We start from the raw sequence: 24,263 nt of genomic DNA, 5'->3' as shown, positions 1-24,263 counted from the left end.
GCCACTGGCAGCCATGGGCCTCGAGGCCCACAGAGGTCCCAGGCAGCGAGCAGACCTGGGCGGTTAGGCAGGAGGCCAGTGGGGAAGGGGGTGGCAGCCGGGGGAGGGGATGGCTGGGACACCCTCCCTGAGAACTGTCCTGCCAAGCCACCAGGGCAGCAAAATGCGGACCCAGCTTAGCCCTAGGGGCTTCCCTCTCCCACTAGCTAGGTCTTCTTCATTGGACCCAGGTGGCACCCATCACCCCTGCGGCCCCCTAGGGTACTTCTGAGAAGCCCCGGCACTGAGAGAAAGTGGTTTTGGCAAACTCTTTCCCCATCCTCGACCATTGTGAAATGTGGTGGGCAGTGGGGGGTGAGGGGGTGGAAAGGATGGGGCCGATAAAGAGAGAGGGGCAGGAGGGCCAGAGCCCTGAGCCCTACCTCCAGACAACCCCCACCCTGTGGTTAGGCCAGGACCGCACAGCAGGAAGGGGCCCTCCAGAGAGCTCTTCCACCCTCCCTGCAACGATCCTGGGAACCAGTCATTGGTGTCCCTCAGGGGGCATCCTGAGGCCATGGAAGGTCCCCGCTGTGTGGTGTTCCCGGAAGGGAAGCTGGGCCCGGATGACTGCACGAGTGCCAGGACCCCTAGGCACAGAACATCAGGGCCCCTGTCAAGATCAGCTCCTCCAAGAGGGCAGAAGGCCCCGGAAGCAGATCCAGGGTTTCTCCTCACCCTCTCTCCACCCAGGGGTCCTGGAGGTGGAGGGGGTGGGGCATGGCTGGGGACCACAGAGGCTGGCAGGAAGGCTGCCCACCTCCCGCTGCAGCCTGGGGCCTAGCCCAGCCCTCTGCCTGCCCCCAGGATAACCCACGCCTCACCGAGGACTTTGTGGCCCACCTGGAGACTGAGCTGGAGCAGTCACGGCTGCGGGAGACGGAGACTCTGGGCGCCCTGCGGGAGATGCAGGATAAGGTTCTAGACATGGAGAAGGTGCGACTGGGCGGGTGTGGGGGGAACTCTGGGGAAAGGAAGGCGAGGGTACCACACGTGCTTTGGCCGGTGCATGAGCAGGCCCTCGCTGAGAAGGGGCGGCCAGGGGGGCCAGCAGGACAGGTCCGGGAGTCAGATCCCCTGCCCTGGCAGCCCCCGAGGAACCCAGGGCACCTCCCTGGCCCACTTGTCCCCTGCCTCCTCCACTGTGGTCTCCATACCAGGGTCTGGGCAGATGGGAAGTTGGGCCCCTCACCCCCAGACCCTCTCAAGCCCTGGAGGTATACTAACACACACACACACACAAAGCAGCACGACTCCACAAGGGGCACACTCGCCCTCATGTACCAGGCACAGGGCCAGCAGCATGGTGGCCTCATGGACTTCCTGGATCGCCCATCCTACCTGTTGTGTCTCCCTCAGGCCCTAGGTTCCAGGATGGAGAGACGGGGAGGGAAGGCGGAGGCCCAAGCCCATCAGGGCTGCTCCCCCTCCTGGAGGAGACACCACCTAGGGGGCCGACTAGGGGCCCCCCTCTCCCACCTGCAGCCCTGCAGGGGGCACCAGGCCTCCTGGTCCCTCCCCAGCTGCTTCCACACTGACTTGCTATTGACTGAACTCCCATGGATCCTCCAGGAGAAGGGAGATGCCTCAGCCACTAGAGGGCAGCAGGACCCACTCACACATGGGCAGAAGCCATGCCCCTCCACCTCCAAGCTGCACTATTTTGGGTACCCTCCCTAGTTGGGTGTCTCTGCCGTGGCCTTGTGTGGGGCCATCAGCCTCTCCATCCCCATCAGTCAGCCCGCCCAGAGCTGGGCATCCCTCCCACCTCCCTCCACATCAGAGGGAAATGTGAGCCCAGGAGATCTGCCACCCTCCCCGACTCCCAGACCTAAACAAAGGTCAGCGAGAACCTCGGGCAGTGAGCTGGCTTTTGGTCCAAGGGGCTGTAGCACAAATCTGTCATCACTGAGCTCTTGGGAGGCCAGGACAGGGCCCAGTCCAGCCCTCAGTCCGTCCCCAAGAAGATGGGTGTCAAAATCTAGTCTTCTCAGCTCCTTCTGGGGAGGGTCTGGGCCCAGAGGGGGTGATCTCAGATGCCCAGGTGGGTAGCACCTGCCCTCACCCAGCCTGCCTAGTTGTTATTAGCAGTACCACGTTTTAGATGTCAGCCCTAGGCCAGCCCTGCCAGAGTAGGTGCTGTTAATACACCCATTTTACAGACCAGGCTCTTTGGCTGGGGCAGCATAGGCAGAGTCTGCTCCTCTTGGGCCTGGTCCAAGTTCCCCCAGAGCATCCTGGGGTCCAGGTTGCATCCTCTAGCCTGGAGACCCAAAGCAGGGCTCAGAGGAAAAGGGGGCCAGGGCATGGGTCCTGCAGGAAGGGCCGGGTGGCTGCACACCTCGGCTGAGCTCTGACCGCTCCTCTCCCCGCAGAGGAACAGCTCGCTGCCGGACGAGAACAACGTGGCGAGGCTACAGGAGGAGCTGAAGGCGCTCAAGGTACGGGAGGGCGAGGCCGTGGCCTCGGCGCGGGAACTGAAGCTGCAACTGCAGGAGCTCTCGGACACCTGGCAGGTGAGGGCCTCGCCCGGCGCTCACGAAGCGGCCTCGGGGCTCCGGAGCCGGGGCTGACCGCCCACCTCCCCGCGCAGGCCCATCTGTCCCGCGGCGGCCGCTGGAAGGAGTCCCCGCGGAAGCTGGTCCTGGGCGAGCTGCAGGACGAGCTGATGAGCGTGCGGCTGCGCGAGGCCCAGGCTCTGGCCGAGGGCCGCGAGCTGCGGCAGCGCGTGGTGGAACTCGAGACTCAGGTGGGCCGCGGCCTGTCTCAGGGAGGGGACTCGGCGTCCGGGGCAGGCCCCTCGGCTAGGCCGTGACCCGCGCCTGTCCGCCCTCAGGACCACATCCACCGCAACCTGCTGAACCGCGTGGAGGCCGAGCGAGCGGCGCTGCAGGAGAAGCTCCAGTACCTGGCGGCGCAGAACAAGGGGCTGCAGACGCAGCTCAGCGAAAGCCGCCGCAAGCAGGCGGAGGCCGAGTGCAAGGTGCCTCCTGCCCCCCGCCCGCGGCCCCGCCCCGGCCCCCGCCCGCCGCGCCCCTTGATTTGCCTTGTCCCCCTTGTCCCCAGAGCAAAGAGGAGGTGATGGCCGTGCGCCTGCGGGAGGCGGACAGCATGGCGGCGGTGGCCGAGATGCGGCAGCGAATCGCGGAGCTGGAGATCCAGGTGAGCACCGGGGTCGGGCCGGGGCTGGCCGGGCCCGGGGCGGGGCCCTGCGCTGATGCCCCGTGACCCGGCCTGCCCGCAGAGGGAGGAGGGCCGCATCCAGGGCCAGCTGAACCACTCGGACTCCTCGCAGTACATCCGAGAGCTCAAGGATCAGATCGAGGAGCTGAAGGCCGAGGTGAGCGCGGGAGGGGCCTAAGGGCCCTGGCGTCCTCACCGTTGACGTTGACGGGGCCGGGCGTCGGCGCCTCGGGGAGCGGGAGGCGGGTGCCCGGAGGCCGGACTCCGTCTGTGGGACGTAAGTCCACGCTTCCAGCGCGCGGGTCCCCCGCCCCAGGTGCGGCTGCTGAAGGGCCCGCCGCCCTTCGAGGACCCGCTGGCCTTCGACGGGCTCGGCCTGGCGCGGCATCTGGATGAGGACTCGCTGCCGTCGTCCGACGAGGAGCTGCTGGGCGTGGGCGTGGGCGCGGCGCTGCAGGACGCGCTCTACCCGCTGTCCCCGCGCGACGCACGCTTCTTCCGCCGTCTGGAGCGGCCGGCCAAGGACAGTGAGGGCAGCTCAGACAGCGACGCTGATGAGCTGGCCGCGCCCTATTGCCAGGGCCTGGACAACTGAGGCCGTGCCCCGCGTGCTCGGAGCCAGGGGGCCGCCGCCCGCTCCTTCTTCGCGGGCCGCCCGCCCGCACTTAACAAACTCCATGCCCTCGGTGGTTCCGCCCACCCCGAGGGCCAGGCCCAGCGCGGCAGGGCGCGGAGGGTTGAGCCGGAGTCTGAGGATCCTCAGAGTCCCCGGCCAGGCCACCCTCCTCAGCAGTGTTTACCCATCTTGGTCCATACCCCTCTGGGCCCAGTTACCTGGAGCGTCTGCCCCTCTTAACAGCCAGGGCAGGGGAGGACCCAGGGGTCTCCCAGGACTGGACGAGCAGGAAGATCCCCTCTCCTAGCAAGCCTTCTTCTGGGACAAGGACCGCCCTGCTGGGAAGGGCCCAGGAGCTAGAGGAGGTCTGAGGAAGAAGGGGCAGCTCTAGACTGGACGTTACCACCCCACCTTGGCCCTGGGAACCCTTGGCCTCTGGGGACAGATGGCCAGGCTGGGCTTTCCTGCCTGGTGCAGGCATTGTGGCCCCTGCAGCAGAAACCAAAGTCCCCCCTGCTGTGTGCAGGGCCAGATGGGGGTGGTGAGTGGCCAACTGGAACCAGCAAGGGCCAGGGAAGTGTCTGCCCCTGCTTCTTGGGAGCCAGAGCAGCTGTAAGGAAATGAAGCTACACCCCCACCCCTGCCATGCCCCACATCTTCACCCCATCTTGGCCAGTGATGGATGGGCTCTCCCACCCAGGCTAGCCTGTTCTCCAGGGGGTCCCCAGCCTCCACTTCCCTTCCTTCCCTGTCCCCAGCCCCACCCTCCGGCCAGGGCCTGGTCCCAGGGGAGGAGGTCTCTCAGCAGAGTTGCCTCTCCATGCCTGCTCATGGTGGTCCCGTGGTCTCTGCTGAGTCAGAACCAAGAACGGTGCCAAAGTCCAACGATGCCCCCAGACCCTGATCCCCTGGGGCCTCATGACCCTCGGGATGACCCTCTCGGTGCTCCCAGAGCCTAGAGCAGCATCACAAGCAGAATCCCTGGCGCTTCCTGGGGTGGGGATCCATGCTCAGTGCCCCCTTCCTGGTTGCCCACTCCTCAGTGTTACAAAGCCTGGGGACCAGGGTGGGCATCCAAGGGGCTCTCCCACGTGCCCCCCACACTGCCCACCATCATTTTGCACACTGCCTGTTCACACTCCACATGTCGCCCAGGCGGGAAAGATGGAAAATAAAGTGTATTTACACAGTCATGGACAAGGGACACTGAGAGGGGCAGGCCTGGGGGTGGGGGTGGGTCCAGCAGCATGGGTCCCCAGCCCCTCATCCGGTGAAGCAGTGGGGAGGACAGCAGGCTGTCCTTGCCCTTGGGAGCCTCCCGCAGCCTAAGAGTATCAGGGGTAGAGGTCATAGCAGGCCAGTAGGGGGACCAAAGAGGCTGCCCAGGTGGGGGTGCAGCATGGGAGAGGAAAGGACATTCCCGGGCTCCACGTGAGCCCAAATGTGAGGGTTGGAAGCGACAGTATTGGAGGAAGCCACCGAGGACCTAGGATGTCAGACTTATAGACAGAGCCTTAGAGCATGGCATTTTCCGAAGGGTGGCTCTGGCAATGGTGAGGACAGGGAGCGGGGAGGCAGGATTTCCTACCTGAGCAACTCAGCTGGGACCTCCCCCTGAGAGACCAGGAAGAATGAGGGGTCTTGGGGCTTCAGGAAGATTCATGGTCTAGTTTCATTTAGCACACGCTTCCTGGGGCCTTTGGGGTGCTCTGCTCCTTGCCTGGCTCTGAGGGGTCCCAAGCAGAGTGGGGAAGAGAGACACTAGGGGGGCTCAGCCTGGGTGCAAGTGTGGCAAGTGCCCAATAGGTGAATGTATAGGAAGATCAGGGAAGGCTTCCTGGAGGAGGTGGTGGGGGACCCATTTCCCAGAGCAAAAGCATAAAGAAGAGACATGGCAGGGACCAGCAAGAGGCACTTGATGTCTGTGAAGAAGGAACAGGAGAGTGTGGGCACGGCCAGACCAGGAAGGGGCTTCTCTAGTCAGGAGAAACTTTCCACTTTGAACTGAGGGCACTGGGGAGCCATGGAGGGCTTAGGTGACAGGGACACCATCAGATGGACTGAAGTGTTGGGGGTCAGTGCAGAGACAAAACTGAACCAGATCGCGGGGACAGTGAGTGGGGGCTCCCCTGGGGGAAGAAGACCTAGAGAGGCAGTGTCCTGCATGGGGTTCCCCATGGAGCTGAGGCAGAGTCCCAGCCAGTGCAGGGGGATAGAGCCAGGGATGACAAAGGAAGGTCTTCTCAGGGGGAGACATTAATTGGGCCCATCCAGATGCCAGCCAGGCCCTGCCCTCTACACCCAGTGTGGGACCAACTCTGATGCCTGATACTTGCCGAGCAGCAGAGGATGACACTGGTTATACACCAAGACAGCCAAGTCCCACCTAGTGTTCTGTCACACAGCGGCTCCTGGGGGTCCATGCACTACTCCCCTCACACAGACTTAACACCTCACACCGGTTTAACACTGAGCCCTGATAGCTGCTGTCTGCCTCTCCTGCTCCCATGGGCTAACTACACCCGGCTGGCTCCCAGGATGGGCAGGGCCTCGGGGAAACTGAGGTTCTGCCCTGCTCTCTCTCAGGGGCTGGCCTTGGAGTCCTGGCTGCCCAGCATGTCAGGGGTCAGCCCCCTACCCTCGGGCTTGTCTCAGCTTCTAGAAACAAGGACGCTTGGGTTCCTCACTGGGGTCCAGCTTAGAAAGGAAACCTCTAATTTGCCACTACTTGGCTCCCAGGGGTGTCCCAGTGGGACAGGGCCGATTTCTTTTCGGACCCTAGATTGGGAAGCAGCACTTCTTGGGTGTGAACAGGCAGGACTTAGCGACTTGTGTCTGACAGGAACCCGCCTACAGGACGGACTGCAGGGACTGGGTCTAGGGGCAGAGACAGGGCTAAGGGCCTGACACAGGGTTCTGCTCTGTCCTACCTGCCCGAGGATTGTGGTTCCCCTTAGGCCTTCATCGTTCTTGGTGTGAAGCAGGACACCTTCAGGGAGGGAAGAAGACCCAGGGCGAGGGGTGTTTCTCACAGGGGCACTTGGGAAGAAGGAGGGCCCAGGGCTGGGGTTTGAGGGATCCAGGATCAGGGGGACAGAACTGTGGGAGGAAGGGAAGGAATTCAGACTGGGGGAGGCAAGTGAAGACATGGGTTGGCTCTGGTGAGGACCCTTGACTCTGGGGCAGAGGCAAGGATGCCTGGCTGGAGGGGTTTGGGGAGGACACCCTAGGTTGGGGTGAAGGATGAAGCCCAAGGTTGGGAGGCACAGGGGGGCATGGTGAGGGCACCTGGAGAGGAGTGGACAAGGGGAGGACTGCCCGATCTCCCACCCAGCCTTGGGAGAGTTTGCTCCTTCCAGCAGGCCCCTCCTAGTGAGTCTGCCTAGAAGGCAGGGAATCCTCTTTATGAGCTCTGGACCCACCTGCAGGCCTGCCCTTTGCATTGCAGTCTCCTTGGCAAGCAGAAGGCAGTGCACCCTGGTTGGAGGCTCTGGAGGGACCTGAGATTGCCATCAATGTCAGGCCACCCCTATCTCCTTCCCATACCCCAGGGCATGCAAAGTAAGGGGGTGCACACTGTAAGGAAGGACCTCAGGAAGGGGCCCCCTCACCCTCTCCTGGGATTCAAGCAAACCTTTCCCACGTGTCTTCCCCTACCCCCAGGAGTGCCGGCTCCCCTGGCCTGGCGTGGGAAGAGAGCTTGGTCATCTGGCCACGCCCCAGCTCATCCACTTGGTCGCGCAGCACCACCTGGGCCCCTCCTGCACCTAACATTTCCATCAGAAGCCGGGCATGAAAAAGCCTACGTTCCCGCATGCGGGTGGGTGCGCCTCGCTGGGCCGGGACTCAGCATCGTCCAGTCGCACCCCAGCCCCTCCTCGCGCACCCCTGTCCTTAGTGGAAAAGACCCACGGCTGCGGAGTGCACGGAAGGCCTTCAACCAGAGCTACAACCTGCTCGCGAACAGCTGCCAGCACAGCCTGGCCCAGCCCTGCACAGCCCCGCCGTCAGCTCCAACAGGGCTTCCTCAGTCTGCGACTGCGAAGGCGAAAGTGCACAGGCTTCAGTTTTCCAGCTTTATTGGAAACTAGGGCTGCGCGTGGTAGACAAAACACTGGACACCCGTAGGGCCTAGGCCGAGGGAGGGGCAGGGCTTGAGGGGAGGGCTTTTGGCCAAAGATGTGGGTGAGTCGCAAGGGTGGACCAAAATTCTAGGGCTCTAGCGGGCTGAGACCAATCCACTGGGAGGGGGACTCCAAGAGAGGAGAGGGAGAGATCTAAGACAAAGAGGTGTAACCTGAGGGTCTGGCTCAGTGGAAGGTCTCCACCTCTACCACAGTCCAGTCACCCTGCGGAGAGGCCACGTCGTCTGGGGAGAAGCTGGTGACCGACGTGATGCTGGCGCGGGACTCGTCCAGGGGAGACAATAGTTCGGCCCAGCGGCCTAGTTCGGCGTCGCTGAGCGCAGTGCGGGCGCCCCCCGTGCTGCCGCCACCCCCCGCACCCCCTGGGCCACCGCTGCTGCCGCCCGCGGCACCCTCTGCGGCAGCTAGCAGCAGCGTCCGGCTCAGCAAGTGCTGCACTACACTGGCCTGCAGCGCCCCCAGCGGCAACTCGCCCAGGCGCGCCGGCTTCGCGCCCCGCGAGGCTGCTCCAGCTCCAGCCCCAGCCGACGCCTTCCCACCTCCCGCGCCAGGCCCAGGCCCTGGATCCAGAGCGCCTGTGGCGGGGGTCGCCGATTCAGGCCCTTCAGCCTCGTAAATGGTGCACAAGCCGTCAGCAGAGCTAGACCCGGCAGCAGGAGACCAAGGCAGGGGCGCTCCTGCGGAGAGAGGCGTCAGGCTGGGCAGAGAGCAGGAAGCCCTGCCTCCGCCACACGACTCCGCCCCTTCCCTCAGCCTCGCCTGCGACCCCGCTTTCCTACCTTCCCAAGACCTCGCCCCTCCTACTGCTCTGCAGCGTCTGGAGGGCTACTTACCTGGGGTGCCGCGGATGGCCAGCGGCGGAGCAGAACCTCGGATCCAGACCGCCGGGTGGCAGGCGGCGAGTTCCGCATCGGCGGGAGGGGAGGCCGGGGCGCCGTCCTCGGGCCCGCTGTCGTAGCCGCGCAGCTCCTCGGGCGTGCTCGTGGCGCTGCTGCTGTGGCCCGCGAGGTCCGGGCCGCTTAGCGTACTGGACGGGCTGCGCGAAGGCGGCGGCGGCGGGCCGGGGGCCAGCGCCAGGGTCAGCCTTGGGCCCGGGATTGGGGCATCGGGACCTGGGGTCGGGGGTCGGCGTGGGGCCTGCGGAGGGGGTGAGGCAGGGGGAGAGGGAGAGGCCTGCAAAGAGGGCAAGGCCAGGGAAGGTGGAACCTGCAGAGGGGGCGTGGCCAGAGAAGGAGGGTCTTGCAGAGGGAGTGAATCAAGAGAGGGAGGGGCCTGAAGAGGGGGCGAGGCCAAAGAAGGTGGAGCTTGCAGAGGAGATGCGGCCAGGGGAGAGAGAGGGTCTTGCAGAAGGGGTGAAGTAGGGGGAGAGGGAGGGGCCTGCAGAGGGGGCAAGCCCAGAGAAGGTGGAGCCTGCAAAGTGGGCAGGATCTGAGAGGGAGAGGGTGGTAGAGGGGGCGTGGTCAGAGGTGGAGTGTGTGGAGGGGGCACGGCCAGTGGGGATGGAGGGGCCTGTAGAGGTGGTGAGGCCCCAGGTGGTATCTGTGTAGGAGGAGTGGCCAGTCGAAGGGGCGTGTCCAGAGGAGGTGGGATCTGTAGCGGGGGCGTGGCCAAGGGAGAGGGCGCTCCTAAAGGAGAACCCTGCAGAGAGAGTGTGGTCAGAGAGGGAGAGGCCTGTAGAGGGGATAAGGCCAGGGGAGGGTCCTTTGTGGGAGGCAGTGTACAGGGTGTGGCCTGAAGAGAAGGTGGAGACACGGAAGGACTGGTCGGCGGAGGGGGCGTGGTCAGAGGGGAGGGCGCCTGCAGAGGGCGTGTGGCTAGGGGAGAGGGCGGGTTCCTCAGAGATGTTGCTTGAGGAACAGGGGCTTGTAGAGGGGCAGTGGCTGGTGGTAGAGGGCTCGACAAAGGATGTGTGGCCAAGGGAGAAGGGAGAGCCGGAAGAGGGGTTAAAGCCAAAGAAGCCTGGGTGGGGGACATACTCAGCAGAGAGGGTGAAACTGATGGAGAATTTGAAGCCAGAAAATTGGCGATGGCCAAGGAAGAGGCAGATGCCTTGGGTAAAGATGTATTCAGGTGTGTGGGCGGAGCTTGCAAGGGGGGTGTGGCCGGCGGAGAGGGGAGGGCCTGCAAAGTCAGTGGAGCCGAGGGGGAAGGAGGGGCTAATGGAGGGGGCGTGGCCAAAGGACAGCTAAGAGCCTGGGGAGGAGGGGTGGTCGGTGGAGACGGAGGAAGAGAGTCTCTCAAGGGAGTCTCTGGGACACGGGGAGGCGGTGCAGTAGGACAGGGTAGAAAAGATGTGGCCAAAGGAGGAGAAAGGTCCTGCACAGGGGGTGCTGCCCTTCCTTGGCGGTGTGGCCTGCGGGGGACGCTGAGCCTGCGGTCCTTTTGACTTGGGCTGGGAGGGATGCCCCAGAGTCCGGGGTGTTCCAGCCGAAGAGGACCCGGAGCGAGATGGGGAGGAAAGAGGGGTGCCGCTGGAGCCCAGGAGGCGCGAGGTTGGCCTCTGGAGGCCCCCGCCGGCGCTGGGTCGCCTCCTGGCGGCAGGGCTCGGCTCTGCTGTGCTGCGCTCAGGGGCGCTGCTCACTGATTTCCTGGAAACCTCGGTCGAGGGCCGCTGCCGGGCACTCGGAGCTACCCGAGGTACACCAACCTCAGTGCCCGCAGCCCGTGACCGACGGGAGATGGCTGGGGAGGGGGCGCCTGGGGTGGACTCGGAAGAGTCTAGGGACAAAGCAGAAAGCCGAAGAGTCACAGATACTTACCGGCTGGTCGCTTTCACAACCCAGAAACCCCTTTCATCCCCAGATCACATACCTCTCCGTGCCCCGGAACTCAGGGCACTCCTTCTGGGAGCTTCTGGGGCTTTTCCTCTGGCCACGGGTTCCTCAGATGGGAGCCGAAGCCCCTTCTGCCCAAGAGGGCCTTGCCTGGAAACAGGGAGGGGGGCGGCTGTGCTCAGAGCTCCAGCTCCTTGTTTTGTTCCCGAGTCTACACTTCCCCATCTGTAAAATGGAGCAGATGTCCTCTCGGCCAACCAATAATAGCTTTCACCAATTTGAGCCCAGTGATGTTCAAGTGCTCCCATGCACTTTAATTAAAAAGTACCAGATGGAGACACTAACTTTTGCCTAAGGGACCGGGGTAGAGGAGGGCGTGTTACCTGGTGGGCCCGCTGGCACTCCCCGGGCTAGAGATACAGCCTGGGCCTGTGGTCTTGGCAGGCGTGCGTTCCCCTCTCCCAGCCGCTGGGGGCCTGGAGGCTGTGGAGAGAAGGCCGAGTCAACGCAGAAGTCCAAGAAAGGAAGGGGAGGCTAGTGCCTCAGAACAAAAGGGGGCAAGAAGATGGGGTTGGAGTCAAGGAAGGAGGCTAGGGTACCTGGGCTCCGGGGGCCTGTCCCAGCACTCCGCGTAGATCCCACCCGGGGAGTAGCCTCCGGGAGAGCTGCTCCCCGGCTGTCCCCGGCTCGCTCTGCCAGGGGCCCTCGCCCTGCAGCTCCCGCTGCTCCCAGAACTCGGAGAGCCGCGCTGGTTACTGGGGGAGGGGGCCTTGGAGACCCTGGGGGCCGGGGGGTCTGAAGGCTGGGAGAGCGAGAAGCGGGGGTCCGGCCGGCTGCCCCTGCCCTGGTCTTGTCCCTCTTGTCCATCCCGCACCTGATGAGGAGACAGACTGATCAGCATCCGAGGTCCTGGACCTCTGCACTGCCTGCAGGGACCTGGGTCCTGGCACCTCTCGGCTCCTTCCCCAGGGTCGCCACCCATGAGCGCCCAAACCTCTGCCTCTGTCCACTTCCTTCCCACCCACCCACGGCTCACCATCGCAGCTGCTCACGGCTGTCCCCAAGTCCTGCTCTCACCGCCTTCCTCCAGGCCCAGCCTGCCTCAGCCCACCTCCCTCTCCCGCCTCATCTCCCTTTCCTGATCCGAAATCCACCCCCTCATCCCCTCGGGGAACCTGACCACCATCCTCGGGGACAGGGGTCTGCCACAGGTTCCAGATGAGAGGGACGGGAGAGCACGCCCAGGACTCCTTGCCAGGCCCCAGCGCCGCCCCGGGCCTCCCTGAGGGATGCAGACACCTGCCGGGAGGAGGAGCGGCCCCGGCTGCCCGCGAACGGACTCGGGGAGACAAAGACCCGCTTCCCGAGCTCGTCCCCTCCCCCAGCTGGGCCCTGGGCCGCGCCGCCCGTCCACCTGCTCGCGCCGAGCTCACCTCGGGCTCCGGCCTCCCGCCGCTCCGCGCTGGGTAGCCTGGGGTGGGGCCGAGTGGGAGCTCAGCGGCGGGCCGCGAGCGAAGGGCAAGCGAGGGAAGTGGGCGGCGGCGCGGGGAAGCGGGCCCGCCCCTCGGCTGCGGGCAAGGGAGAAGGGAACGCGCTGGATGCAGACCCGGGAGGCGGAGGCGGGAGCGCGCCGAGTAGAGGGGAGCGCGCGTAGGAGGGAGGGGTGGCTTCTCTGAGGCTGCGCCTAAGGACCCCAGGCACCCAAACAGAGGAGCTTTAGGGGAAATCCCTTGAGGTCCCCGACCTGGCCTAACCTTCCTCCCCACCTCCTGCCACAGACCCACACCTGCCGGGGCCCCCACCCCAACCACCTGGCGACCAAGACCCGCCTGGACGCAGATAGGCTGAGCCTTGGCAACCAGGGGGCTGGACCATCGCGTCTTGTGCCCAATCAACCAATCTGGCCGGTCGGTGTCCTTGGCCCTGTCCTTGCCTTTGCGACCGCGGAGGCGGACCCCCTCAGAGTTCTCGGAGGGGAGAACTAAAACCTAAAACCTAAAAGCTTTTCACAGACCCCCGGAAACCCCCTACCTGGTTGGGGTACGGACAGTGGTGGGAGAATGCAGTCCTGGGAATGTAGGGGTAGACCCCCGGTTTGGGGGAAGAGAGGAAGAAAGGAAGGATGAGAGGGAGAGAGACCACCTTATCGTGAGAGATGACCCAGCCTTCTGCAAGGCAGAGCACCCCCACTCTCCACACCCTCCCAAGTCACATGAAGTCAAGTCAGCAAAGGCTTTCTGGGAGAGCTGGGCTTTGGAGAGGGGATAAGATTATGGGGGGGGGGGTTCTGGGGGTGTAAAAACGTGGCTGATGGGGGAGAAGGACTGTTGAACCACCCATTGTAGTCTCTCTGATTCCTGACCTTCAGAAACTATGTGAGACAATAAATGCTTGTTGTCTTAAGCTGCTAGGTTTGGGGGTAGTTTGTTACACAGCAGCAGATAACTACCTTAGGCTCACAGAACCTTAAAAATTGGGTATTAAATATCAAGTGTTGGTGAGAATGTGGAGAAACTGGAACGTACTTTTGATGGAAATGTAAAATGGTGCAGCCACTGTGATTCCACTTATATGAGGTCCCTAGAGGGCTGGAATTCATAAAGATGGATGGTCCAATGGTGGGTGTCAGAGTGAGGGAGAGGGACGGGGAATTTGTGTTTAGTGGGGACAGAGTTTCAGTTATGCAAAATGAAAGAAGTTCTGGAGATGGATGGTGGTGATGGTTGCACAACACTGTGAATGTATTACTGCCACTGAGATGTGCACCTAAAAATGGTTAAGATGGCAAATTCTGTGTTTCATGTGTGTTTTACCACAATTGTTTAAAAGCCTGGATAGTACCAATGTAGGAAAACTCACAAACTGCCAATGGAATGTAAAGTGGACAGTCTTTCTGGAGAACAATTGAAAAGCGTTGTACATGTGTCATATGACCCAGACATTGCACTCAAATGTCTACACCTGTGGCAAGTGCCCTATAGCCTCCCCTGTATTCCCTGAGTACCTACAGTCCCCACATGCAGGGAAAGTCAGAAGTTCCTGGGAGTTAATGCTCCCTCCATCCCCTTCTCCAGAGCATCCTTCAGCCATGACAGACAGGAGCTGGTGCATCAATGCTTCAACTCCCTCGCCTCTGGAGTGGGACAACTTGGAGGTGTGTCCTCCATCTCCCAGAGCTCTCCAGCACAGTGGAGCCCAGGCCCCCACAGTGGCAACCTGCTCATTCACTCCCATTAATGCACTCTCATTAACATTTACTCGCTTCCTTCTCTTCCCCATTGCCTTACCATTAATATTTCCTGAGATCACCTTCTAGAGAAACTATTTGCCTCCAATTCCTCACCTCAGTGTCTGCATCTAGAAGAGCCCAAACTTAGACAACACCTCAAGCATCCATCCATCACTGACTGAATGCCCACTGTGTGCCGGGCACCAACCCGAGGGCTTGGGGACACGGTGAGGAGCAGAAGAGACATGTGACTGGGGCTCATGGGGCTTCGATTCCCGTGGCCTCAGAGACTTGCACAAGTGGACAAAGTGGTGTGTAACAGGACACTCAGCCCAGCATAAAGCTGGAAACAAAACCCCAGGGTATGGACCTCAAGGAGTTTCTCCCAAGGCTAGAAAAAGAGAAAGAAACTATTTGTCTAAAAAAGTCCTGGGCCTTACTACCACTTCATTTCACCTCACTTTGTTATATACTGTCACATTTGACACAAACTGACATTATCTTGTTCCTTCATTTGTTTGCATTCTTACCATCTGTCTCCTGAGGACGCGCACACACTCCCAACTAGAGCAGACGCTTTGAGAGAGAAGGTGGTTCTGCTTATCTTGTCCACACAATGAAGGTTTATCTTTGGGCTGCCTGTGGTCGAACCCACAGGGATTTCTCCAAGGGCCATGCTCATTGCAGGGTTTCACAGAGGAGCCTAAGTTCAGGGGGTCCCAGCCCTCAAGGTTCAGACTGCCTCTGATCTGGTGAACTCCTGGGTTTCTTTTCCCCCTGGGAGAGGGGGTCTCACTCACCCGACCTGGTCCATGTCCCCTCTCCCCTGAGTTTTGCAGGCAGAGCAGATCAAGGTCAAAAACGGCTTGTCTAAGACCCAGCCCAGGCCTCTGAGGGTGGGGAGGAAATCGTGGGGGTGGGGAGGCAGTCTCCCTTTGAGAAGCCGGCCTCCCAGACTGGACTCTAGCCCCAGCTCACCAAGCCCTCTGACCTCTGAGCCCACCCTCGACCAGGACCTGGGAGCAGCTTGCTCCCTCTCCTCCCCCATTGGAGGGCTGGCCTCAAGGCTGGGCAGGGTCAGCCCCTACTCTGCCCAGCTTCCCCTGGGCCCTGGTCACTGGTTCCTTGATTGAGCCTTGAGGCCAGGTGGCTCTGCACCTGGAGGTGAAGGGAGGAGGAGGACTTTCACGCGTTCTTGACAGGATCGATACAGCCTGGCTCCCAGAAGGGTGCCCACAGGTTGATTTTGGGAGCCCAGCGCCTCCAGCCCCCCTCAGTTTCCACACCTCTCCCCACACCAGGTCCGCCCCACTGCAGCAGAGCCCAGAGTTCTAAGGCCCTCGGCTCCTCTGACCAGCCCCTTGCCCACGTCGGGTACATCAGGATGAGGATCGTCCTCCCCGCCACGATCCCGCAGTGCCAGGAGTCGAGGGCGACCTGGGAGCGCCCGAAGGGAGGCGGGGCCGAGACGCCCGGTGGGCGGGGCGGGACGGCTCCCGCCTCCTGTTCCTCCCGCCCGCCCGCCCTGACTCACCCAGCCTGGCCCGGGAACTCTGCGGGAGTCCGGGCCGCGCGGGTCCCAGGGACACAACAGTTGGAACCAGCATCCGGCCTGTGCGGTGAGTGGGTGACTCTCCGCCCCTGGGGACTGGGCTTGTGGGGTGAGGATCTGAACCACGGGAGGTCGGCCCCAGGTGCGGCTGGCACTGTGACCTGAGCCCAACGCCTGCCTCCAGGGCACACAAGGAGCCGGGGAAGGGTGGGGTGGAGGGGTGGAAGTGGGGACACGGGCAGAGAGAGGCCCGGCTCTGGCCAGCCCCAGGGCGCCTGTCCAGGGAGCCCAGCAGGCCTGGCCAAGGACGGAGTGAAGATCAACAGGTTGGGGTCCACTCTGGGAGTCTTCACCATGTTTTTTCCCTCTCCTCCGCTGCTGCTAACTCATCCCTGTGAGCCCTTCAACTCTGCAGGCTCCTACCACGTGGGGGCCTCACCAGGCTGTCCCTTCTGAGACTTGACTCCCCGGTCTGACTCCGGACCCCTAAGCCCTGGCAGGGCAACTTGGAAAACTACTAGGTTATAAGTCCCCAGGCCTGGGTCCCAGAACAGGATCTGTGACTACTGGGCCACCATCCCCAACCCAGGCCACACTTTCTCCCTTGTGTAAAAGTCAAAAGTTGGACCTTGTGCCCTCCAAGGACAGTTGCAGGGCTGACAAATGTCACTGTTTCTTCTTTGTCCCTTAGCATGGCCTGTGGGTGGGGACGGGGCGGGGAGGGGGCGGCTAGACCAGGAGCACCCACCACCGCCACCACCTGTGTGTCTGGAGGCTAGCTGGGGACTGGGGGAGGGCCTGAGAGAGAAGCAGCAAGTGGAGGCATGGGTGGGTGGAGCTAAGGCTGAGCAGGGGCCTGTACCCGGTCTCAGTCCAACAAAGACACCCCAGCCTGGTGTGCAGAGCAGCCATCCCCCACACCATCTCTTGTCTGCCGGAAGGAACCCCTTTATGAGGTTCTTTTGGCAAAGATGCTTCATCTCAGCCAGACGTCCTCACTCAGCATGGAGCAGCACAGGCAGTCAGACAGAGGGGACTTGGGGGTCCCACCTCAGATGTCACTTGTAGCTGTGATATCTTCAATAGGTTATTTTACTACCCCAAGTCTGGAGAAAGAGTGTCCCTACATCCCAGGGATAAAATGAGGCACTGAGGGTCTAGTGGCCGTAAGTTAAGTTCTCTGTCTCCATGCCCCCATGAACCCTTCTCCCTGAGCCCTCCCACCAGCCCTGTTTAGACAAAGGGGGGTCAGCCTGTGTCTGCGGAAGCTTAATGGTAGGTTTGGGATGACCGAGACTGAGTCACGGAGACAGATAATGATAACCCCATGTCTGCCTCTGATGCTCTTGTGTATACACCTTGTTCCAAGGGAGACTCTAGGCCATCCGCTGGGGACCCTGGGTGTCTCTGCTTTCTTGTCTTTAATTGTGGACCCAGGATGGTCAGTGGCAGACCTTCCTCCATTTCGAGATGGGTCCTGATGGGTGGCAGGGACACGGGGGTCTGAAGAAGTTGGTCCCTGCCCATCTGTCTGGCAAGTCTGCCACAGCCCCAGAGTTACCATTCTGCAGTTGAGCAGTGGAGCAGCATCCCTTGAAGGGACAGGTAGCCAGCACTGGAAGGGGGCATATGGCTGGCTCCTTGATCCTGGGTCTCCCCTCAGCTCAGTGTGTCCTTGCACTTCATACACAGACAGACACTGATATGCATGCTCTAGAACGCCCCCATGTGTCCGTTTTGGTGGCTGCAATTTGGCCCCTGAGGGCTGCTGAGCTGCCCTGGGTGTATTTCTTCCAGATTCCCCGGTGCCTAAGACTGTGATGCACTGGGCATCTTTACTCTCCTTGTTGGTTAGGACAATTTCTTTTTTTTAATGGAGGTACTGGGGACTGAACCTAGGATCTCATGCATACTAAGCATGCACTCTAACACTGAGTTATACTCTCCTACCCCCTTGTTTAGGACAGGACAAGAAACAGCGTGAGGGATGGGCCACTGGGTGAGGAGTCCTGTGCTCTTCTGTGTACCCCCTTGCGTGAGCCTGGTGATGGATGAGTCAGGGCTTGAGTCGGGGCCCCAGGGACACAGGGTGTGTGCAGGTGTGTCCCTGTCCCTTGCACGCCATCCCTGGGACAGAGGTGGGAGCCTCTGATGGGATTAAGGGGTGTGGTGGACTGTCTGCTCTCATCCTGGTGGGTGGGGCCTACATCCTATATTCCTGCCCACCCCCACCTTGTCCTCACTCAGGAGTAGCCCCTAAGGCCTTCAAGGGTTATGGGGACCAAAAGAGAGGCATAGAGGTTTCAGAGCAATTGGCTGAGGTGTGGGACATGGGCCAGGTTCCCCCCAGGAGATGGGTGGGAGGCTGGAGGACCCGCTGGTGGCCCAGATACCTCCCTTCCTTGGCCAGTGCGTGCCCAGTGACAGGCTGTCAGGATGAGGACAGCAGGCTGTGTGAGAAAACTGCATATTGGAGAGCATGGATGCTGGGAGGGACGGACCGGCCTAGGAGCCTCCTCGGAGGCAGTGGGGGCCTCGCTGCCTCCTTCTCCTTCCCCCTCCAGTCTCAGGGAGAGAGAATGAGGCTCCCCACCTGCCTGCCTGGGAGGATGACGTCCCAGCACATGGCCCACGCCCCTATGTGACTTGTGCCTGGCTGTCTGTATCTGGAATAATGATACCTTGGTCTAAAATGAAACCCAGGGACAGACAGAGTGGGCCGGCCGCCCAGGAGCCTGGCAGCCCAGCCCTGTCCCAGTCCTAGGTGTCACCCTGGCTTTTCCCCTGAGAGTTTTCCACTTCCTGCTCCTCTGCCCCTCGGCCCATCCTAGCACTCTCCTGCCCTGCCTCTCAGAGCCCAGGTCTCGGTTTTCTGCCTCAGATTCTAGACACTAGCCCCTCTAGAAATCCAGGTGTCCCAGTCACTGTCACCACCCCCGAGGGCTGACCGGCCTTCAGCTTCTCCACTCCCTGCCCCTGGGGCCCGTAACCAGAGCCAGGCTCCAGCCGGCTTTTCCGGTTGGAGGTTGGAGGTGGTGCCCAGAGCGCCCCTGAAGGCGGTGGGGGGGCCCCACGCCCCGGAAGTCCTTAGCCTCTGGACTCTCTCTGGGCCTGTGGTGGAGAGAGCCTGGGCTGGCCGCCTGACTACCGGGTGTCTGGAGTCAGAGAAGCAGAGCCAGTGTTTCGGGATTGGCGTCAAGAGTGGGAGGAGATGCCTGGGTTCCGGGCGAAGGCCACACGGGCAAGCTGTGGGGCAGGGGCCCCGTGGACTGCCCCTCCTGAGCTCTGAGAGGGCAAGCAGGGGTCCCAGGAAGCAGAGGGGGTGAGGCCCGCAGTCGCTGGCCTCCCGGAGGTCTGGTGGGGGGCGGGGAGGGGACGGGAGCACGCAGCTTGTGGGTTCTGCCAGATTTGGGCAGGGTGGAGCACGGACTGGGAGCAGAGGACTGTGTCTGGCTCTTCTGGGGACCCAGCACCAGGCGCGCCCTTCTGAGGGTCTCTCTCGCTGCTTCCTGCTCTCCCACAGGCGCTCCCGTAGACAGGATGATTCCCGTGGCAGAGTTCAAGCAGTTCACGGAGCAGCAGCCCGCCTTCAAGGTGCTCAAACCCTGGTGGGACGTGCTGGCCGAGTACCTCACGGTGGCTATGCTCATGATCGGGGTCTTCGGCTGCACCCTCCAGGTAAGGGGCGGGGCGGGGCGGGGTCTCTAGGGGGCGGGGCTTGGGTTCCGGAAGTCTTCCCCGTTATGGTCTCACAGTTGTACAGACTGGATGTCTGAACTCTAAGTGTTGACAGGAGAGGCAGGCGAATGTGCTCCATGCCTCTCTTCTAGATTCTGGTGGCCTCTGGTATTCCTTGGTTTATAAAGGACATTCTCATTGTATCTTCAGAGCTTTTTCCCTCTGTGTGTGTGTCCGTGCGTCTCTGTCTCTGTGTCCAAATTTCTACCTTTCATAAGGACAAAGTCCTATTGGGTTAGGTCCCACCCCAACGACCTCACCTTAACTTGATTACATCTGCTCTGCAAAGGCTATTTCCAAACAAGGCCACATTCACAGGTATTGGGGGTTAGGACTTCAACATCTTTTCCAGGGACACAGTTAACCTGGCTCTTTTTTTCAGATAAAGTCTGATGCTAAGAGCTTTATTGACTCCTCCAAAGTCACAGCCAGCTGGGGACAGTTGGGGATTGATCGGGGCCACTTCTGCCTTCAGCCTGCTTCCTCCCCTCCACCCTGCTGCAACTTCCTGGGCCACCCAGCCTCTTCACCTTCTTTTGGCCTCTCCCCCATCCCCAGGTGACTCAGGACAAGATCATCTGTCTGCCCAGTCACGAACCCCGGGAGAACTTATCGGAGGCCCCATGCCAGCAACTGCTGCCTCGGGGGGTCTCGGAGCAGATGGGGGACCTCCGGGAGGTGAGCGGCCTCAAGAACAACCTGGACCTGCAGCAGTACAGCTTCATTAACCAGCTCTGCTATGAGACGGCCCTCCACTGGTATGCCAAGTACTTCCCCTACCTGGTCGTCATCCACACACTCATCTTCATGGTCTGCACCAGCTTCTGGTTCAAATTCCCTGGCACCAGCTCCAAGATTGAGCACTTCATCTCCATCCTGGGCAAGTGTTTTGACTCACCGTGGACCACGCGGGCCCTGTCTGAGGTCTCTGGGGAGAACCACAAGGGCCCCACCGCTGGGCGGGCAATGGTAACCGTGGCAGCTGCAGCCGGGCCGGGGAAGGCTGGTGAGGGCGAGAAGGAGAAGGTGCTGGTGGAGCCCGAGAAGGTGGTGACTGAGCCACCAGCTGTCACCCTGCTGGACAAGAAGGAGGGTGAGCAGGCCAAAGCCCTGTTCGAGAAGGTCAAGAAATTCCGCGTGCATGTGGAAGAGGGGGACATCTTGTACACCATGTACATCCGGCAGATGGTGCTCAAGGTCTGCAAGTTCTTTGCCATCCTGGTCTACAACCTTGTCTACGTGGAGAAGATCAGCTTCCTGGTGGCCTGCAGGGTGGAGACCTCAGAGGTCACGGGCTACGCCAGCTTCTGCTGTAACCACACCAAAGCCCACCTCTTCTCCAAGCTGGCTTTCTGCTACATCTCCTTCGTGTGCGTCTATGGCATCACCTGCCTCTACACGCTCTACTGGCTTTTCCACCGGCCCCTCAAGGAGTATTCCTTCCGGTCTGTGCGGGAGGAGACGGGCATGGGGGACATCCCCGACGTGAAGAACGACTTTGCTTTCATGCTGCACCTCATTGACCAGTACGACTCGCTTTACTCGAAGCGCTTTGCTGTCTTCCTCTCTGAGGTCAGCGAAAGCCGCCTGAAACAGCTCAACCTCAACCACGAGTGGACAGCTGAGAAACTGCGGCAGAAACTGCAGCGCAACGCCCGGGGCCGGCTGGAGCTGGCCCTCTGCATGCTCCCAGGACTGCCTGACACGGTCTTCGAGCTCAGCGAGCTGGAGGCACTGCGGCTGGAGGCCATCTGTGACATCACCTTCCCCCCGGGCCTCTTGCAGCTGGTGCACCTGCAGGAGCTCAGCCTGCTCCACTCACCTGCCAGGCTGCCCTTCTCCTCCCAGGTTTTCCTGCGGGACCGCCTGAAAGTCATCCGGGTCAAGTGCGAGGAGCTCCGCGAGGTGCCCCTCTGGGTGTTCGGACTGCGGGGCCTGGACGAGTTGCATTTGGAGGGGCTCTTCCCCCCGGAGCTGGCCCGGGCGGCGACCCTCGAGAGCCTCCGGGAGCTGAAGCAGCTGAAGGTGCTGTCTCTGCGGAGCAACGCCGGTAAGGTGCCAGCCAGCGTGACCGACGTGGCTGGGCACCTGCAACGGCTCAGCCTGCACAATGATGGGGCCCGCCTGCTGGCACTGAACAGCCTCAAGAAGCTGGCGGTGCTTCGGGAGCTGGAGCTGGTGGCCTGCGGGCTGGAGCGCATCCCCCACGCCGTCTTCAGTCTGGGCGCACTGCAGGAACTCGACCTCAAGGACAACCACCTGCGGTCCATCGAGGAGATTCTCAGTTTCCAGCACTGCCGCAAGCTGGTCACGCTCCGGCTGTGGCACAACCAGATTGCCTACGTTCCCGAGCACGTGAGGAAGCTCCGGGGCCTCGAACAGCTCTATCTCAACCACAACAAGCTGGAGACCCTGCCCCCGCAGCTGGGCATGTGCTCCGGCCTCCGCCTGCTGGACGTCTCCCACAATGGGCTGCGCTCCCTGCCAGCCGAGCTGGGCCTCCTCCAGAACCTGCAGCACCTGGCTCTCTCCTACAATGCCCTGGAGTTCCTGCCCGATGAGCTCTTCTCCTGCCGCAAGCTGCGGACATTGCTCCTCGGATACAACCACCTGCGCCAGCTCTCGCCCCAGGTGGGGGCCCTCAGGGCCCTCAGCCGCCTAGAACTCAAGGGCAACCGGCTGGAAGCACTGCCTGAAGAACTCGGCCACTGTGGAGGGCTCAAGAAGGCAGGGATACTGGTGGAGGACACCCTTTATGAGGGGCTGCCGGCAGAGGTGAGGGACAGGATGGAGGTGGAGTGAAGCCAGGAGGGGCAGGTGGAGATAGAGGCCTTCCGGATGCTACCTCATCTCCAAGGGAGGTGGCCAAGTGGGTTCAGGTCAGGAGACGGGGAGCAGACATATCAGGCTGCTGGGGCCTGGGCAAGATCCCGGGACTGGTTTGTCTGGGGATAGATGGGAGGCCATGGATTTGGGGTTGAGCAGAATGGAGGGATTAACTCAGTCATCAGATTCTCAGACCAAAACCACACCTGTGTCTTTGGCTGGCTGGCTTGCTCCCAGCCCTGGGCCAGAACTCCTGCCCTCCCCCGTCTAGTTCAAACAGTGCCATGTATGGGGGGGTGGGGCACATCCCAATGGGATTTCAATCCTCTCCCCTGACCAGAACAGCTTATATCTGGAGTTCTCTCCCAAGGAGGGGACACAGACGCAAGGGACCAGCTCCTCCCACCCCTAACTTTGATGCTAATCTCCTATTTATGAGTTGTTTGCCACAGACATGTGAATTCAGAAAAATGGTTCTCATATTTGGCAATGCCTCAAAATCAACATCCCCCAAACTAAACATCCCAGGCCCCACCCCTGAAAGACTGACTCAGGAGGTTTGGCTGGAGGCCAGGAACTTGTCTGTAAATATAAGCATCCCAGGTAATTCTGATGCAGGTGGTTCCAGGCCTGTATGTTGAGAAGTGCTGGCCTACAGAGCAGATATCTGGGTGTCTAGATTAGGGATTCTGAACTTCTTTTTAGGTCCCTAGACCCTTTGAGAAATCTGATAAAAGGTGGGCATCTCCTTCCTCAGGAAAATGCTCATGAACACATGCATGAAAAGTTCTGCAAACAACTTCAGGCATTTTAACAGATTCCTCCAGAATCCCCAGAGGGCTAGTCAGGGACATCCTAAGGATTGTGGACCCCAGGTTAAGAACACCTGCTGTGGAAGGTACATTTTTCTGAGGACAGGCAGGGACTTTGTCTTTCAAATGTTCCCCATGTGAGGAAGTGTACATCAGTGAGCGCTCAATAAATAATACTATGAGAACTGTAATTCTGATCTCTTGTGTCCACTCCTGATATTGTCTAAGCTTTTGATTTCACCAGACCAAAACGCAGCAAGTGGCAAGTCACGTGACAGGGTCAAGGGTACGTATGAGTCTCCGACCGTGAGCAGAGGCAGAAAGAGACCTCAGCCAACCTCAGCATCATAACTTTTCCTAGAGAACTGCTCTTCCTCTGCTTTCCCTGTTATCCTCCTGGCTCCACAGTTTTGCGTCTGTTCCACCCGTAAGAATTTCCACAAGCCTTCAACGGTCATCAGTGTTCCTGTGCTGGAGCAGGCAAGGCACAGGCACAGCCTACTTGACCCTGACCTCCTGGGATCAGCCACCTTCAAGGTGTCTGCAAAACGTGCACCAGAGAGCAGAGGCAAGCTGTGCTCCGGGGGACCCAGGGTTCCAGATAGGGACATTTTCCCAGCACTCTTCAGACCAGTTAAAGAAAATGTGTAGAGTGTGGAAGCGCCACCAGGGCTTGTCTTCTGCATTGTCCAGGAGCTAGGCTCACATTCTGGGGGCAGAACAGGTTGGGGAAGTCTTACAATGTCCCAGGCAAGTCTGACTTGGAACTCCCTGGCCTTGACCTTGCCCCCCCCACCCCGTCGCCGAGATCAGGGGTCACGCCGTCGGATTCCCAGTGGCCCGTGCCCTACCCCTCCTCTCCTGCTTGTCCTCTGCCAACCCTGGGGCTGCTGAAATGGAAAGGGCTTCCCATGGGTGCCTAATTACGGTGAGGAAGCAGCAATTAAGCATAACAGGGATCCTAATGAAGCACTGTCCGAGTTGAGAAAGGCAGTTCTGAGAAGGCGTGGGTGCCAGCGAGGGCCGGGCCGGGAAGAGAGAGCAAGGCTGGGCACAAACAGCCTAGGCGACCACCAGGGACAGCGGCCGGGAAAACTGCCAAGGATGCGCATGCGCAGCGGATGCCACGCGCGTGACTTGGTCTCCAGCTCTGTACGCTTGCGCGCTGCCTTCTCCACTCACCGCTCCGGGCGAAAAGGCGAACGGGTTTCCACACAGCGCCTCTTGCCGGAGCTGCCGGGAATTCGCGCATGCGCATCGTAGTGGGCGGACTTGCACGTTGCCAGGCGCAAGCTCTAGGTGGCGTCATCCCTCCGGCTGGGACGAAACACGCACGCGCGGAGGTTCGC

General features: G+C 61.2%; 3 protein-coding genes across 10 annotated transcripts in view; 2 read left to right on the top strand and 1 right to left on the bottom strand.

The window, feature by feature from the left end:
- The window catches only part of EVI5L (ecotropic viral integration site 5 like), a 31,734-nt gene extending 23,965 nt beyond the window's left edge, over positions 1-7,769 (top strand). For 2 of the 4 annotated variants that reach the window (XM_032466258.1, XM_032466255.1), the window contains exons 14-20: positions 847-975; positions 2,415-2,555; positions 2,633-2,788; positions 2,876-3,022; positions 3,106-3,201; positions 3,284-3,379; positions 3,539-5,035. In XM_032466258.1, coding sequence (XP_032322149.1) covers positions 847-975; positions 2,415-2,555; positions 2,633-2,788; positions 2,876-3,022; positions 3,106-3,201; positions 3,284-3,379; positions 3,539-3,817 — 1,044 coding nt within the window. In that variant the 3' untranslated portion in view covers positions 3,818-5,035. Of the gene's footprint in view, positions 1-846; positions 976-2,414; positions 2,556-2,632; positions 2,789-2,875; positions 3,023-3,105; positions 3,202-3,283; positions 3,380-3,538; positions 5,036-7,501 lie in introns of those variants that run through there. The other 2 variants (XM_032466257.1, XM_032466256.1) reach the window with 2 other exon arrangements.
- A 131-nt stretch (positions 7,770-7,900) lies between these two features.
- Positions 7,901-24,156, bottom strand: PRR36 (proline rich 36). The gene is given in 7 exon segments (XM_032466248.1): positions 7,901-8,660; positions 8,817-10,288; positions 10,290-10,701; positions 10,795-10,907; positions 11,141-11,240; positions 11,357-11,631; positions 23,766-24,156. Coding segments are annotated over 7 exon segments (2,946 nt in total). The 5' UTR covers positions 23,828-24,156; the 3' UTR covers positions 7,901-8,148.
- Positions 15,517-23,105, top strand: LRRC8E (leucine rich repeat containing 8 VRAC subunit E). Of its 5 annotated transcripts, none has more exons than XM_032466260.1 (3): positions 15,517-15,605; positions 19,062-19,216; positions 19,835-23,105. In XM_032466260.1, the coding sequence occupies exons 2-3, from the start codon at positions 19,079-19,081 to the stop codon at positions 22,076-22,078; spliced, it is 2,382 nt and encodes a 793-aa protein (XP_032322151.1). In that variant the 5' UTR covers positions 15,517-15,605; positions 19,062-19,078; the 3' UTR covers positions 22,079-23,105. The 5 variants fall into 5 exon arrangements, with proteins under 5 accessions (XP_032322151.1, XP_032322153.1, XP_032322152.1 ...); XM_032466262.1 differs by lacking the exon at positions 15,517-15,605 and adding an exon at positions 18,644-18,831; XM_032466261.1 differs by lacking the exon at positions 15,517-15,605 and adding an exon at positions 18,644-18,860.
- Positions 24,157-24,263: the final 107 nt, after the last annotated feature.

The sequence above is a fragment of the Camelus ferus genome, chromosome 22 (assembly GCF_009834535.1).
Source record: "Camelus ferus isolate YT-003-E chromosome 22, BCGSAC_Cfer_1.0, whole genome shotgun sequence".
Taxonomy (NCBI): domain Eukaryota; kingdom Metazoa; phylum Chordata; class Mammalia; order Artiodactyla; family Camelidae; genus Camelus; species Camelus ferus.
This window is presented reverse-complemented; position numbering and strand designations above follow the sequence as displayed.